The 18,306-nt window shown below is 38.7% G+C and overlaps 1 protein-coding gene across 4 annotated transcripts in view; it reads right to left on the reverse strand.

Moving 5' to 3' along the window:
- Nucleotides 1-18,306, reverse strand: part of LOC141899606 (E3 ubiquitin-protein ligase RNF170-like) — a 123,935-nt gene that overhangs the window by 30,644 nt on the left and 74,985 nt on the right. For 3 of the 4 annotated variants that reach the window (XM_074786014.1, XM_074786017.1, XM_074786016.1), the window contains exons 4-5: nucleotides 18,102-18,175; nucleotides 6,573-6,695 (exon numbers count right to left, since the gene is read on the reverse strand). In XM_074786014.1, the coding sequence (XP_074642115.1) occupies nucleotides 6,573-6,695; nucleotides 18,102-18,175 (197 nt within the window). The remainder of the gene's footprint in view (nucleotides 1-6,572; nucleotides 6,696-18,101; nucleotides 18,176-18,306) is intronic. The other variant, XM_074786015.1, reaches the window with a different exon arrangement.

Here is an 18,306-nt window from a genome sequence, read left to right on the forward strand (position 1 = left end):
TTGTGCGTAATATGCTCAGATCATTTTTCCAAAGACAGTTACAACACATCTAATTCCGTTGCAACATCAGTCAACTACAGAAAACAGCAGACTTTAAAAGCTGATGCGATTCCAACGATTTTTAAACAGAGACCATTTCCACCATCATCGGTCGGCCTAAGCCTAAATGAAAGCCATAGGCCAAACAGTACCGGTAGTAGTAGTACGACGAAGTCTACCGCACAATCGGGAACCAGAAAAGCTATTGAAAAGCTCGAACATCAAAGTGTAGGTAACATTTTTTTCACATATATATTTAATTTCAAATATATCAACAGGCCTAATGGTTTGTCAAATGCATTAAATTGGAAAACCGTTGCAGGAATTCAGACCATACGATTAATAATAGCCTACTGGTACTTACTATAATATTGTATATCAAATTGGATTTTCTGATGCTAGGTGAGTGATTATTCTTTGATTTGCAGGGATTCAAGTACCGGTACTATTAAAGTTATTATTGATTACTTTCTGTTTCAGACATTAAATTCACTCCTGAGCTGTCCATCGTCTGATGAAAACAGCAATGAAAATATGGAGATAGATTTTGATGATAAATGCAAAGATTCGACATCGGTAATAAGATAAAATCCCACTATTTACAGATTAAAAGAATTTAAAAACCAGAATTTATTTATTCAATCAAAAATATATAAAAGACACGACGTTTCGATCTCACCCTAGAGATCATTACACCTGACGATGATCTATAGGGTGAGATCGAAACGTCGTGTCTTTTATATATTTTTGATTGAATAAATAAACTCTGGTTTTTAAATTCTTTTAATCAGTAAATAGTGGGATTTTATCTTATTATCCGTTCAACACGTTTGAGTTATCGTTTGACATCGGTATTTGACAAATTCACGCAAGTGAATTTCAAAGCGAATGTTCCACGAATTTATAGGCGTAGTAAAGGTAATTAAAATTATGCACGCATTTAGCTAGTTATCTAACTGCCTCTGTAATTGTTTTTATGAATGGAAAGGCTTAGTGAAAGTCAGATTGTGAAACTTAACCTAAACCTCAGTCAGATACTATCTAATCTTTCCATTTATGTACAGGTGTAAACGTAAAACCAAGCACGAGGCATGTCACCTCTCAGCTCCCCACGAAATCCAAGGGATTCGGAATAGGCTTATCTGAATATTGTTTTAATGTTGTAGAAGTCCAAAGTGATAGTGACATTGACGATGAAGACGTAGAGTACGATTATGACGACCCAGATTATGTACCAGCGGAAGATGAACAGTGTCAAGAAGATGAAAGGTATGTCGTATAGATATTAATTTGAGAAGTTCCTAGGCCTAACTTATTCATACTAAATATAAATTATGCTTATGCAGGTATACGTGTACCCCTGGTGTCTAATTTCAGGGATGAATCGTGGCAACCTGGTGAGAAATTCTATATGATCTCCGAGAGTCAACTGATGTCGCTGTTCAAAATGTGCCCACAATGTGTCACTGAAACTGAGCCCAAAATTAAAACATCAAATGAAACTGCCATCTCTGTGCTTCAGGAATGCCAATCTGGGTTTTGTGGTTTTAAGCGTGTCTGGCACAGCCAACCGAAAATAGCCAATGTGCCTGTGGGAAACATATCTCTCAGTGCTGCAATACTTTTTGCTGGATTGGCTCCATCTAAAGCCTTGCGTTTGTTTCAACATATGAATGTGCAGAGCATTTCATATGATACATTGATGAAACATCAATCAAAGTACTTAATTCCAGCCGTGAATGAGGTGTTTACCAAAGAAAGTGAGGCAATTTTGTCATCTTTGAAAGAAAAAGAATCCGATGGTTTTGCTGCCCTTGGTGATGGTAGAGCTGACAGTCCTGGTAGGCCCATGCACTTTTTACGTTTGAAATTATCATAATTCAAATTAGCAATTTTCCATGCCAATTTACGCGATTTTCATCTAGGTCACACTGCCAAATATGGAACCTATACCATAATGGAAAAGAACTCAAACAAAATCATATCGACAAAGCTTGTACAGGTATGTAAAATATTGTAAATTATTTCTTATAAAAATTACACATTTCTCTTTTCATTTAACTTATAATATTGACTTCATTCTTTAGTCAAACGAAGTAACATCTAGTTCGGCCATGGAGAAGGAAGGGTTGATACGGTCTCTTGATGAACTGTCATCATTTGGTATCGCTGTCATAGAACTGGTGACTGACAGACACGTTTCTATCCGGAAAATGATGAGAACAGATTATTCCAACATTAAACACAGTTTTGATGTTTGGCATCTAGAAAAAAGTAGGGTATCTGACTTTTATTACTAATTTATTTTAAAAATGATTTATCAAATAATATTTCCTCACCTTTTCAGGTCTTGGAAAAAAACCATCGGCTGTTGGTAAAGAAAGAGGGTGTCAGCTCGTCTATGATTGGAAGCCCGCAATATCTAAACATCTGTATTGGTGTGCCACTAATGGTGATGGGAATCCAGAGAAAAATGAGGCTATCTGGGCGGCTCTTTCTAATCATATAAAAGATATACACGTCCATGATAACCCCCATTTTCCTGAGTGTCAACACGGAGAAATAGCAGAAAGAGAATATTTCACTAGCGGTAAGTTTAAGCTGTAATTGTTGTCATAACATGGCTAGGTTGTTTTCTATTGTTGATTTTATTTTGCCTCCTTTTACAGTTAATTGATGGACACTATATGTAATGGTAAATCTCATTGATAAATACTATGTTGTTGCTTTTGGCTTTATTTGTTATATCTATTTACACACATCTAATCTATTTTCTCTCACTATAAGCTTATGTGTAATTCTGTGCAGGCACATTGATGCCATGAATCCTACAAAAAGCCTTTATTTAGGGGCTGGACTAGAGACTATATGGGTTGAAGGGGCTATATCTAAAATATCTATAACCAAAGTATCTTTTGCTCAAATTCTCCTGGTTTATGCTACGGCACTTTTTTTACATTTCGTATTGCACTGTGGTTACACTGGTACATATATATACTATAATATTTATGAAAAGATATATCTCATGTAAGTATTAATCTTCGTATTCCATGTATAGATTCGAAGGCATATACCAGGCTGACTGATGTAGCATTCAAAACACATTTCAAGAACGATGTAAAATGTCTATCGCCGAACAGTGTAACGTCTGGAGTTGAGTCTTTCCATTCACTCCTCAATCATCTAGCGCCAAAAATGCTACATTTTAGTTATCATGGAATAACAGCTAGGTAGGAATTTGTTAGCATATCAGTTCTATTCCTAATAACAAGAATTGAGGATCTCTGCTGAAAACAATGCAATTGTTATATTCAATTCTGTACATTTGCTTGATCTACAGGTATCGTATTGCTGTATTACATCACAATGAAAATGTCAACAGAAGACAGGCTCAGACCAAAGACGGGGAAGATAAGATATAACATTGTCTATCCCAAGTTAAAGACAGGAAGTTATACACTATGTAAAGTGTTTGAGCAAGCAACCTTTAGTAAGTTTCAAACATGGGCTTTTAGAGTATACACGTACATGTACATGTATTTATATCTTAAAATTGAATTTTTCTTTTTTCCAGACTACATTAAACCACCTATGGCCTGTGTCTTCGAGCGCCTTGTATCTGGGAGGAAATACTCTTGAGTGATAGAACCAAACCACCACCTCTCTCAAGTTCAGCAAAAAAACTATCAAAAGTTGAAGCTATTAGATTGCATAAGACCAGAATGACCAGGTTCACGGAAGACAAAGAGTAGATGACGGTTGAGTTCTCGGATGCTAGAACATAATTTATAATTTAAGAATATAACTTTCTTTCGACCGAATTGTTTTATTAGAAAATTTAAAAGTTACAAAATTTAATACTTGTATATAAAAATTTTAACAGTAATTAATTCAATGTTGGTAATTTAAATCTACGATATGTCCCTCTTTCATCAGGATAGGTTTTTCGAATTATTTTGACCACACACGAAGGAAGAGGAACTCTTTACTTCTTGCCAAGGATTCCATAGCACCATTGTATAAAGCGAGATAACCTGTGTATCTGAACTTCCTGTAAATATTTCCAAAAATGGCGAAAATTAATTCATAGTTCCATGTTGTTTAACTAATGAAACTGAACATTTGAGCGAAAAATTGTTACAAAATATGTGTGATCACATCAATTGAATAATAATATATAAAGCCTATATCTATTAAGACATAATCTATGGCTTTTTACTTACGCTATATTTGGCATGTCTGGTTCAATGTAGCCATCTGCCTTTAGGTACTGATACCCCATTTCAAGCGACCAAGGATCCAAGGATACAGAGCGGAACCCAGGATGCGCAAATATGCATCTTATATCGCTCCCACCCTCTTCTGCGGCAAACTGTTCAATTTTTCCAAGCACTGGGTTTTTTGTTGGCAGCAGTAACTCTCCTCAATCGTTTCCATAGGAATGTAGTTCTGACACTGACACCTAGAGATAGAGAACTAATACATGTACAGAGCCATTAAATTGCAATTAGGCCTACTTGTAACTGAGAGCAGAAATTTATCAATCTGATGTAGTCCTTACCAATCAATATTCTCTATCCTCTGAATTTCCTCCACACACTTCATAGCACCAATGTTATCTTCTCTCTGTTCATTGCGAAGTGGTTCAAGTTTCGAGAATTAGGCTTACTGGCTCATCATCACTCCCTGAATCTCATGATTAAAAATAATTTTAAATAAATAAATCAGATATAGTCATATAGCTCTGTTTCGATTTGAACTACATGATTGCTCATATGTTTGAGTGAGTAAAGTTTGTTTACTTCAGTGGTAGCCTCGAAAGTAAGCAGTTAAACTGTTCGCTGTATCTACCGTACTGAACCCGGAAGTAAAATCAGCAAGTGAGCTTGCCGACAGAGGGAAGATAAATTAAAATCTCAGCATTATTACGACTCTGATTGACTCATGAGCGAGAGGGAACATGCTTCACAATAAAGGATATTAGAATACGTAAAAATACCTGCACCAGATGATGTATCAGCAGCAGAATCAGACTCTAAATCCGAGTAGTCACTGTCGCTTAACGCATTGCTGGGTACTGCCATTTTGTTTATATCAACCTATGACCTCATCAGGTCACGTGATCCATTCGCGCATTTTCAGTACTGTACATTGATTTTAGGCAATTTTATACGCGATAATTATTACTTTATAGATTTTTTTAAATAAAAACACTGACACATTCAACTACCAAAATGTATTTATTTTCAATCTCCAAGACCTGTTAACTCAAATTCTAGAACTACTTTAAAATGTTATCTCTTATCATGAAACGAATAAGCGTGGAATACCTCAAGGGTCCATTTTGGGACCACTGCTTTTTTAATATACGTAAATGATCGCTGTAATTCATCTGAAATTTTGGACTAAAGATTGTTTGCAGATGATACTAATGTTTTTACCCCTAACCCCCTGGACCCTCTTGACCTGCTTGCCCTAGCCCTCTGGACCTTTAAAATGCCGTTATATTGTTTTCTATATTAGCCATGTACTGTACCAAAAACTGAGAAATTCTCTTTCAACATGGTACATACGGCTCCACCAATTGCCCTTGAGATCGCGGGTTAGATGGCGCCAACGCACGGAAACATTTCAATGAGGTGTTATAAAGTAATTTTGAATTGAATTTGTTAACGTGATGTTATTACGTCAATCGTACATGGAACATTTGGTTCGTTCTATGCATCGGAAACTATGATAATTGCAAAATTAAACAACCTCTTCTCAAATTCACTGTCTTTTCACGGATTTTACAAATCTTTGGCAAATTCACAAGTTTTCCACAACCGTTTGTTTCCTAAATTCACAAGTTTTCCACATTTTCATGGTAGTGTGGGAGCCATGTATAATGCTATATTCATAACATTTCAAAGCGGCGTGCCAGCCCATAGCAACAGCTGAAAGGTCAGTCACATAAGCCAGCAGCAACACGCATCAGACCCCAGTTTTTGCAGTTAAGAAAGTCTCTTCATATAGATTAGGGACTCCAGCATACCATTTGTTGACACGAACCTTTAATTAACTTAATACGGATACAATAAAGATAATTCCAAGACGGGACAATTGACGCGCAGCTTAAACACAGAGTCATCATTTAATATTCTATTCATAATGTATTTCAACGCACTTTATCAAAATCACACTGAAGTGTTGACTTGTGAGAAACGATAGAAAAATCTAGCAATTCAATTAGGGAAATGCATTAGCACTATAGTTGAAAAACCACATCCAACTACCTAATTATACAAAAGCTTTGCACTCATATGGAATTATTTCCACCTTATCACAAGTGCACTCTGCCGTGGTGATATGCCCAATTAATGATAAAGACTTTCCCACGGTCTTACTATGGACATTTTCTAATAATTCAGGGAAATATTTTTCGAAAGCCAAATTTCACTCTTTGCATTAATAAGATTGACGTATGTATTTCTAAATGAATTGAATACAGGTTCATTTATATTCTACATAGTAATCAATTGAACATAACTAACCTTCCTCGGCTCCCCAGAAAACCTTCTGTTATATGTATGTATTCCTTCGATAATCAATCTTCTGCTATCACAGTTGTTTCTTGAGACTTCTTCTGCATTGAAATCCATCAATAATAAGGAAACCTGATAAATATAAAACACATATTAGGAGAAACTGAAGATCTCCCTCCCACGTACATGCATCCGGGGCCAGTGGAAGTTAGACTACATAATGATAATAATACTAATAGAATTTATTCTTATATAGCGCTAAGTATCATAATGACTCGGAGCGCTTTACAGAAAAATGTTCAACATTACAAATAATTTCCCTTGAGCTAAAACATTTCAGTTGTAAGTTTCATCAAAAATATGTGTTTTAAGTTGCTTATTGAAGATTTGAATCGACTCACTCTCAAGAATCAACCCACTCTCATCAATCTCAAGAATGATAAAAATCAGAGCTGCCAACCCCTGAAAATTGTTTTGAGGGACAGAGATCCCATTTTTAAGACAGCCATCAATTTTCAGGGACATCCAAAAATTTCAGCATCTCAGCTTTCTTACTTAAAATCAAAGACTTATCTTGTGCCCACGTGAGGGGTGCTGCATCATGAATGAATGATTCTTAAAATTCACAGACAAAAAATCTAACTCAATGCATGGGAGAGTTAAGCACTGACTGCTAGCTTCAGTGCTCATCTGCCATATCAAATCATTCCTGAGTATTGTCTGCTAGCGCCAAAATGTTCATTTGCCATATTCTATCATGCCTAGAGTCAGTGTTTTCAATAAGAGCCGGGTCCCGGGTCCCAGACCCGTCTGTCGTTGGTAAAGGATCCGCCTGTTTTTTTTCCCAACCCGCTTTCGTTTTTGGGATCGCGATCGGTTTCTTGCGATAATTAGTACATCCAGTATAATGGAATCGGTTCCTGGCGGTTCTTAGTACAATCGGTACTTGAATTTTACAACGGCGTCGCTGATTGGCCAATATCGGCTTTGACATATCATTACAACGAATCGGCGTCGCTCTTTCTCATGGAAAGAATGCAGAAGTAACCGCTGCTTAGTGATTAACATTATACCCAAACAAACGGCCACGGCAAAACGGGCCTCACGAAGAAGCGGAGCAAAGGTCCAGCCACTGGATTATTAAAATATTTCAAACGTACGTACATATAAATGAGTGCTTGTTCACCAGGCGAGGGGTAGTAGAAATATTAACTTTGAAAAGTAATGTTGTTGTCAATTCATTTCAGACTTTATAGTTTAGGCCTAAATTTAGTCTACTCTTGTACTAGTAGAGTTTCTGTTTAGTGTGTATGAGTATAGGCTAGTATTATGCCTTCCACCACACGGCATTGGCGATTTAAAGAGAAATTTATTTAGACTTTTTTCTTAATGTTACTTGCTCAAACGAAAGTATTAGGCCTTAGGCTTAGACTTCAAAACTAATAAGGGATATTAATTTTCTTGCAGAACTTTCGTTTTTTTCTTGTGAATGGTAAGATAAGAATTTAATCTGTCTTGGTCTTTTAATTGTTTTCACTCGACTTGGTCTATCCTGGGATATAGCTTTAAGATATAATACTGTCTGAGGCAGCTACTAACATAAATACCACTGCTTTAATCACCCTTATCACCTTACATTATACTACTAAGCACTTTTTGGCACAATGGTTCTGGAAGGATGCAAAACTTTTGGTATTGTATGTTTCAGCGTTGGGTGAGACAAATGTTGAATCACAAACAGACGACAATCATGTCAATGAAATCAGAGTAGAATCGGAAGATGAAACCAGGGCGGAAACCGGAGTTGAACAACAAGTCAGTTTGAAATCTACTGCAGATCCTACACAGTCCACTATTTGTGGTAAGTTTAGGTTGAACAGTATCAATCATTGATCATATGCTAACTATGTTTTATCATAAATCAAAATACAAAGTCTATTTCAGACTCGGCAAATGATTGAATAATTACACATCTGATGTGAAAATATGTTCCTGTTGTTCATTTCAGATTCCGATATTTGTGCGCTATTCTCATGTCAAAATCGGATCCATTCTCATTATTCATGTGTCTGTGGACAATCATGCACGACTTGTTCATCAAGGGACAAATTGACCTACAATTACAAAAAGAAAAACAGAATAAAAACATTTGATCATAAGTGGTTTTCTCGTGAAGAAACTTTCGACGTAGACATGACAAATACATATTGGCTTCTGTACGAAGAAAATTCTGGCATGTTCTGTTAGTACTGTAGAAAGCATAATGCTAAAAGCAAATCGAATGGCGACGAGACTTGGGGAAGAAAACCTTGTACTAAAATGATTACTGACTCCATTATAGAACATGCTAAGTCAGAGAAGCATAGAGATTCTATTGCAAATGAAATGATGCAGCTTTCATCACTTTTTCAAAAAAAATTAATGAAAAAAAATAAAAATGAATTTGATGTTCTGAAGATTGTCTTTCAAACATTATACTGGTTAATGAAAGAGGAAGTTGCTATCCTTAAAACTAAGAGTCTCCTAAGACTTTCGACGGATTCTGGTTTAACATGTATTTCCCTATTTGATCATAGTTCCATAAACACGATTTATGAAATAGCTCATTGTATAGGGGATTGTGTCAAGAACAATATCGTAACTAAAATTGTAGGATCCAATCACGTTTATGGTCTATTAGTTGACGAAGTAAGTGATGTAACAGTCCAAGAGCAACTCATTACCTTTATTCGTTATGTCTCTTATACAACTGGTCAATCATCAACAAAGTTTCTTTCATGTCAGACCTTGCAGGGCTCGGCAAACGCTGAAAACATTTTCAGTTCATTAGAACGTTTGATTCAGACGAATGGACTTCCCGGTTCCAAAATGACAAGCTTTGTTTCAGATGGCGCTAGCACATTTACTGGTAACAGGACCGGAGTAGCTGTTCGTTTAAAGAGATCCTTTAATGAGCTGATGATATCAATCCATTGTATTTGCCATAAATTAGCTCTAACATCAGCTGATACTGATCATTGCTTAGACCAGATAAATAAGGTTGTTTTGTCAATGAACAATATCTGGAAGTTTTTTTAATACAGCCCACGGCGAAGTTCGTTGCTAGCGAAAACTCAGTCAGAATTTAAAAGAATGGTTAGAAACTGTTGGCTGTAAAATCTCAAAGGCATGTCGCACACGTTGGTTATCAATAGAACAATCTTTATATACCATATTAGGTAACTACATAGCACTACTTCAAACTTTACGGCTGGAAGAGCAGCAACGTAATGACCCGACAGCTATCGGGTTGCTGAGACAGTTGAAAAACGTCTACAACCTAGGAACATTATATATTTTAAATGAAGTTGTGCCTATATTGTGCGCTCTTAGCAGGTCATTTCAATCATCGGAACTTAATTTTAGCATGTTGATGCCTGCGCTGGATTCAGCCAAAGCAAGAATCACTAGCTTATCTGATCATATAGAGACCCTAATGAAAGACATTGCTGAAGATAGTGTCTTCATGTCTTTGGAGATGAATTTAAATGCAACCACTGAGAATAACCTCAGGGGGTTATTTTCAAAGTACAAATCTGCAATTATTGAAAACTTAGATGCTAGATTTCAATCGAGTCTTGGGATACTTACCAGTTTTGGGATATTTGATTCCATGGTCATACCAGACGTACTCGTTTAATATTTGTAGTATTTTATGTGATGACGTCATATCATTCACGGTTCCATGTTTCAGATGGTACTGGCATTCAATCACGATTAAATTGGGTCGAAGACGATATTTTGTTAAAAGAAACCACGCAGGGATTTACGTATTTTTGGACTACATTCATTCAACTTTGAGCAAACATGTCAGAAATGTCGGTCTGGCGGATGATGATAGGCCTTAGACAATTTGAAAATTCTTATATTCTGTTATATTTTTTTCTTTACAAATAAAAGTGGTAACACATTCTAAATGTTTTGTCTAAATTTGCCATCTTCCTTTGACAACTAGTCTCCTTGTCCTTACGAGTAATTGATTAGAGAACGAAGTAAGCTGGAACCTATACAATTGCCTGATTGATATTGAATGTTGGCTTAAGGATAATATGTTGAAACAAAATTGTGACAAAACCGAGTCTTTGTTTTTCTGTTCTCCTCGTTATGTACCACCTACTGATGTACATCTGCATGTTGGTTCTGTTTCTGTAGTACCTGCTCACTTAGTACAGAATCTAGGTGCTATTTTTGATAGATCCATGTCTATGACGGATCATGTATCATCTGTCATAAAATCCTGTTATTTCGATATGAGAAACATTGGTCGTATTCGTAAGTATCTAACTAGGGATTCTACCAAGTCAATTATTCATGCTTTGGTTACATCTAAGCTAGACTATTATAATTCTTTGTTATCTAATATCCCGGCGACACAGATTTACAGATTACAAAAGGTACAAAATGTGGCAGCTAGAATAGTTACCCTCACTAAACTAAGTGAATACATTTCTCCTGTTTTAGCAGACCTTCATTGGCTGCCAGTCCGCTTTAGAATAGATTTTAAAATCTGTGTTTTGATATTTTCTATCCTTAAAAATGAGGCTCCTCATTATCTCTGTGACATGATTAGTTTTTATAGACCATCGCGAAATCTTAGATCTGTTAATTTTAATTCACTTTTTATTCCACGTACATTTAGCCAATTTGGTGACAAGTCTTTTAGAGTCTATGGCCCAAAAACTTGGAATGCCTTGCCTAGTCATCTTAAATGCAGTAAGTCTATTGAGTGTTTTAAAAAGAATTTAAAAGCACATTATTTTAGAATTGCCTCCAATTGAAATTGTCTTACTGAATGTTCACTGTTTTTAAATTCAATATTGTAATGTTTTTATCACCATATTTTATTGTACGTCGTATTTCTTTACTTGTAAGTGCTCTGGAGCAGTTTCATTAATCTGGACAGGGCACTAAAACATGTATAATAATAATAATAATAATAATATTAATAATAATAATAATAATAATACAATCCTTGAGCCGAAAGGAATCAAATATCTATTTATGATAACGTTAGGAAGAATGGAAATGGCTTTGGTAGAAGAAAAAAGAAACATTAAAACATTTTTATGCATTGTGTCAAGTTTTGTGTTAATATCAATGGAATATTTCAGTATGTTGCAACATGAAGTTTTTCAACCAATAATGAAATAACATGCAGCGGCCAGCTTCGGATAAATTGGCAGTCTCCGAGAAGGACTGTGAGCACATATGAAGTCCCATTGTGACCAATTCAGATTGGGCATTATTTTCAACGTATGTGTTTATTCCCTCATTTATTACGTAATGAGTACACATTTATTAGCTATAGATTTATAATTGTGTAGCCTAGTTTATTAATGGTGTTTAGTAGTTTAATTTTCTTACATTTCAGTCAATCTTAATGTAAACAGTTAAGATAAAGAAACGAATTGATGTATATCCTACAAAAAGAATTTTGAATATTTCTTGTGGCAAAGGTTATACTTATAATTGACGTGAAAGATGGAAGACAACAGAGTCAGTAGTGTAAGTAACAGTTCATCTACAGCTATGAAGCAGAAACAGGCAGAGCTGCTGGAAAGAAGGCACTCGCTAGCTAGAAGACAACAGTTAGAAATAAAACAGAGAGGGCTAGAGTTGGAGGTGTTAAAGTTGAGGCAGGAACAAGAGGCTCTAGATCTAGAAACTGAGAATAAAGGATGCCGAGGTGAGAACATTAGCATTCGCCGGTCAAGAAGAGGATGAAGGAATAATGAGCGAAAAACCATTTATCTCTGCATTCGTATCTAATAGTGTTGGTGATCCGTACGAGTATGTGCCCGATGCCAGTTGTCCAGCGCCTGGCCCAAATGTAAATCATCCTCCGTTCGTTCCTGTGACCGATCATCTTCAGTCAGCATCAGGTATTGATTGTCCTCCATTCGTTACAAGTACAGGAGTCAAGCCACATAGTGCAGAAGTTCGAGATCCTCCCTGTGTTCCGAAAAAAATCACTTAGCATCCCTGGTTTGCCCCCCAGACAATACGTATATTCGAGATGCTGGCGCTGCCTTAAGGGATTACGCGCAGTTGCGACAACTGGACACCGTCATACATAGCATTAAACAACAAGCGCTTAATGTGTCAACACCGCTGGGAGTGTCCAAGCCCGCAGTTAATGAAAGTGTGACTAGTGACTCGATAGTATCAGTAGTTCGTGGTTTGAAGCGCCCACAGGTTGATATGGCAAGTTTGCTGGTGATCCTTTTGAGTTTAGGCAGTTCATGAGACAGTTAAATGCAAAAGTTTTGGTTTATATGGATAATCTTGATGAAAAGTTTTGTTTTTTAGAACAGTACGCGGCCGGTGAAGCCCATCGGGTCGTAACTGCATTTAGTTATTTGCATTAGATCATGCTGACATTCCGTATGATTTGAAGAACCCGTAGTCATGCCGAAAAATGCACAAGTAAGCGACTTAATCATACGTGACGCTCATCGTGTTTTAGCTCATCACAACTTAAAACCGTTACGTATGTACGTACATCTAAATACTGGATTGTTGGGCTAAGGAGCAAGGTGAAAGCTATGGTAAGAGTGCATAAAATGTAGAAAGTACTATGGCACGAGATGTTCGCAGAAACTGTCAGTGTTGCCCATTGACCGTCTCATTCCGGAGGGACCAGTGTTTACACGAAGCGGTATGGATTTCTTTGGTCCCTTAATTGTCAAGAGGGGGCGGAGCGATTTTAAACGATATGGTGTTATCATTACATGTTTCGCTACTAGAGTAGTACATCTAGAAGAAGCATGCTCTATGGAAGTCGATTTTTGTATATTAGTATGAAATCGGACAATGGGTTGAATCTCTTGGGCTGTAAATGAATTAAAGGCGGAGTTGAACTCACTCAGAGCTCAAATCCAACAGGGAACATCTCGCCCTTAGGAAACAGAGCCCACCCCGAATCGCTCTCGGAAGAGGACGAGGAGCAAGGGGATCAATTGTTGATAAGCAACGTCAACAATTTTGAAAACGAGCCCTCTGAGAAAGAAGGGGCTTCTCAGGATCATGCAAATGGGAGCACCGTTGTGTCGGATTCGGCTGCGGTTTTAGTCCGTAGGCCTAGGAGCTCCTCACCTTCACTATCTGAAGTGAAAGACGAGAGGAATACAGGCGACATGCCTTATGAAGAGCCCATAACTGACGTTCTTTCGAAATATGGGGGAACAGTCCCAAAGCCTCGGGTCACCCAACATAGGGGCTCATGTGCGACGATCTTTAAAGCCCCAGACGACCTTGAAGCGGTGGTTCTCGCTCCACATCCCGATTACACTTCAGAATGGAAGGAAGCATTAGACCCGGCTGTGTAGGGTGAGGCCCGGATTACCGAGGCTTGGACATGGCTGGGCTTGGACATGGCCGCCCTTGGAATCGGGCATAGAGTAATTTAGATTTTTCACGCCCAAGGATAGGAAATTTCAGGTTTTAGGCCCGTCTATTATAATACCCCCTTATTTAACCCTTACAATACCACTACCGTATGGCATACGGTACAAATTGACAAGCTAGCATACCCGTACCGTATGTGATACGGTATCACTTAACCCTTCTTCTAAAAGGGCATATCTATCAGTATCAGCCGGTGCTGCCATCTGCATAAAATCCAAGATGGCAACAGCCAGGAAAAAACAATTTGGCTGGATGAAATGGTTCAGCAACTCGTATATGATGCTGACAGTGATGCTGGTGACTTGGAATTTGGTAGTGAACAAATTGAGAGTGACAACGAATATGACAGCAGCAGTTCAGATGATGAGACTTAGTCAGAAAATAGGTTTATAGTGCCGGCAATGATTTTGATGATGAAAATGAAATCAGTGACAATCTTTTTAAACCCTGTTGATACGGCTGTCATGGCAACAGACACCAATAATAATAATGAAGAACCAGGAACTGTCCATCCTCAAGGTCACATATATCCAAATAATTTGTCTTATTTGTAAGCCCAATTGTTATCAACACCATGGTATACAATGTATCAGTGTTAAATACGTAGGTAACAATTTTCTGAGGCCTGAAATCATAACCCAATGAGACCCCTTACATCCGGCCTTCCGACATATCCGTGGAGAAGTTGGTAAATTAGTGGAAAAATACATTTTTCAGTTGTTCTATCGCTTTGAAATTTTTAATACATAAAGTGAGGATATAATGGCATACAATTTCAGTTGGAATTGAATAGATCAGTGCATTTTGCTGGGAGACAGAGCAGTTTATCTGAAACTTTTTCGTGAATTTTTTTCATGGCGGCCATCTTGGAGTATGTGACCTTGACCTCAAGTTCACTTATATCCAAATTATGTCTACATAGCTGGCCCAAAAGTTATCATCAACATGCTATATAATTTTTCTGTGTCACATACCTTGGTAACTATTCTATGAAGTTTCAAATATACCCCCTATAATCCTCTAAATTCCCTCCGGTACAGCAGCGGAGACACTATGTGGTATTGAAAGGGTTAAGCCACACAGCCATATAGACACAGATTTAGATCAGTTGAGCTTGCCAATCTCTCAGCCCTTAAGTTCCCATATCCCAAAACAGGCAGTTAGTGCCATGCAGGCTTTAGGGGAGTCACTGTGCCAGATAGGGTCCTTCCAGGGAGAGCAGGAGACGGTCAAGGACTTGGTCTCGCAGGATCATCCGGATTTGGTTCACATGGTAGATCAGATCGCTACTTTGGAGTGACTGTTACAGGCTATGAGCCAGGCTGTCTGCCATCAGGTTCCTCTGGCTATTAGGCTTCGGGCCTCGGATCGCTTATTTTCGGGAAGGGGTTCCAAAACCTTCGAGCAGGTGCAAAAGATGGATGAATCTAGGGCTAAGCCCAATTTCAGCGTTCTAAAAAAGTATTTGTCCTACAATAATACCCAGCGAGTAGGCCGCCCTTCGACTGAGGAACTACCCAGGATGCAGTTTAGGACACCAGGCTGGTCTGGGTCCGGCACAAAGAATAGTAAAGGGCTACAAGGGCAGGGGAGGACTTACCAATTTCGCGCTCTTCCGTTCAGGGCCCAGTGCTGCCACAAAGTTAGTGAAAACTGTTCAGCGTCGCCATCAGTCGCAAGGGGTACATCTATTCGTGTACCTGGACGACTGGTTGGTGGTGGTGGATTCAGCAAGGAAGTGCCAGGAAGGGTTGGAGAAATCCTTGGCCTTTATAAACCGGTTGGGTTTCAGGGTGAATCTGGAGAAGTCACATCTGGTCCCCTCTCAGAGATTTGTATATCTGGGGATGTACTACAACCTGGAAAACGGTCTAGTTTATTCAGCTGAACCAGGGGTACACAAACTCAAAGAAGCGGTATCCGGCCTGAATCAGGGGATTCCCCAGCCAGCGCGGTACTGGTCTCAGGTCCTAGGACAGATGATTTCGATGTCCTAAGTCGTTCCGCTGGGCAGATTACACAGCCGTCCACTAGAGCAGCTTTGGAAAAGTTCTTGGTCTAATTCAAATCAATGCTGGGACAGTCTTCTCCCAGTGCCTCCACCGGCCCTAGTGGCGGATCTCATGTGGTGGATTTGTAGAGGCACGCCTCTAGCTCCACTCAAGGTGCCAATTCATCTTTTCACGGATGCCAGTTTTTACGGATGGGGAGCCCATCTCGAGGCTTCTCGGGAGAGAGAGAGAGAGAGAGAGAGGAGAGAGAGAGAGAGAGAGAGAGAGAGAGAGAGAGAGAGAGAGAGAGAGAGAGGGAGAGAGAGGGGGGAGAGAGAGAGAGAGATAGAGAGGTAGAGAGAGGTTTGCACATAAACCATTTGGAGTTGTTAGCAGTGCAGAAAGCAATGCAAGTTCTTCCACAGAAGACTGTCCGGTCGCAATGTGTATGTGTGGTTGGCCACGGAAAACTCGATGGTCAAAGCCTACCTCTTGAATCAGGGAGGAACGAGGTCTCAGACTTTAATGCCGTCAACCACAGAGATCCTTCTATGGGTTCAGGTGTAGGGGATTTCGCTATCAGTATCCCATCTAGCAGGAAAATTAAATGCGGTGGCTGATCAGTTGTCGCGTCAGGACAAGCCGATTGCCACAGAGTAGAAACTGTCTCAGCCGGTAGCGGCTCGAGTCAGGTCACTGATAGGTTGGCCAAATCTAGACCTGTTTGCTACCAGGTTCAACACCAGGTGCCCAGTGTCCGTCTGCCCATTCCCAGACGACTGGGCATAGGCCGTGGATGCGCTCTCATAGAGTGGGACAACGTTCATGCCTACGCTTATCCCCCTGTCCCCCTGATAAATCAGGTGTTGGAGCGGGTGGCAAGTGGTCCTCGTGGCACCATGCTGGACAGCTCAGACTTGGTTCCCAAGACTTCTGTTCCCAGTGTTGCCAGCATCTAGCTATAATATTTCCGGAAATCTTTCTGGTATTTCTCTTGAGTTACACAAGGGAAGTAGTGTCCAAGGTTCCTAATTGTGCCCTATAGAGACTTGTCTTAATCAAATCGGGTAGTTTAGAATCTTTAAGGAAACTATGCCTGACCGACGGGGCTAAATTTGCCTGAAGCCTAATAGCCAGAGGAACCTGATGGCAGACAGCCCGGCTCATAGCCTGCAACAGTCACTCCAAAGTAGCGATCTGATCTGCCATGGCCTATTTTGCTAGAACGGAAGTTTCAATTGCCGCAGTGAATTTACTTCAATTTTTTGGAATTCCTCAAGGGTTATATGATTAACGACTAAACACTTTACGATTTAAGAGTTGCTTTTTACGAGTTATACGACTGAACTTTTTACGATTTACGAGTTTACTTTTTATGAGTTACGACTAACTTTTTTTGAGTTACTAGAGCAACTGCTATTTTGACCTTATAGGCTAGCAATATGCAAGTAACTCATAAGTTGTTTGACCCTTGAGGAATTCCATACTGAGCAGAAGGGAAACAGATGTTGTAAGTTTTTCAGGATGGCTTCTTATATAGGCCTATATTATGATGGGTTGATTCTCCTTAAACTTTTCATATATGAAAAGTTCAAGCTACTTAGAAAACATATATGTTTTCTAGACAATATTTGAGTCGACTGGTCGACCCCCACCGATTTTGGATTATAAGCTGTATGCCGATTGTGCCCTAAGAATTTCGATTTCAATTGTCACTGGAAGCGACATAGGGTTTACAGTTGTCACCTTCCAACTCGACAAATCGCCATTTTTATGTCGATTTGAATATGAATATGTCGATGACAGTTTTACGACAAATTTCGTTTTGTCCCCCATGTTCCACATGAGAATTAGTATGACGACACGTGTGAAGATAAGATGAGCGTCGATTTGTCGCGAGGAAAATGTCATGTTTGGACAGCTGACCTTGAGTGTTTGCCACCCAGTTAACTAGCCTCCATACTCTTTTGCCATAAATTTATAATGAGATCATGGGAAATAGGTGTGTTTAAAAAGATATGTTTTAAGATTTGATATGTTTAGAGAAACATTGTAGCCTGCAATAGGTAAATAAAAAATTCCTATTGATTGACCTACTTACCTGCTGTCGGCAAACTGGACATCTCATGGCACCAATCCAAGATCCGTGGTGCCAATAGGCCAAAATACAGTTACCTGCAAATAAGAAACATACATTGATATGAAGAAAAATTAATTTTCACTATGCAAGCCCTAAATATAAACCTCTTCTAATACCAAGTATGGAACTTCCTTCATCATATCAAAACTTACAAGTTTAACTAGAA

The sequence above is a fragment of the Tubulanus polymorphus genome, chromosome 2 (genome assembly GCF_964204645.1).
Source record: "Tubulanus polymorphus chromosome 2, tnTubPoly1.2, whole genome shotgun sequence".
NCBI classification, from domain to species: Eukaryota; Metazoa; Nemertea; class Palaeonemertea; order Tubulaniformes; family Tubulanidae; genus Tubulanus; species Tubulanus polymorphus.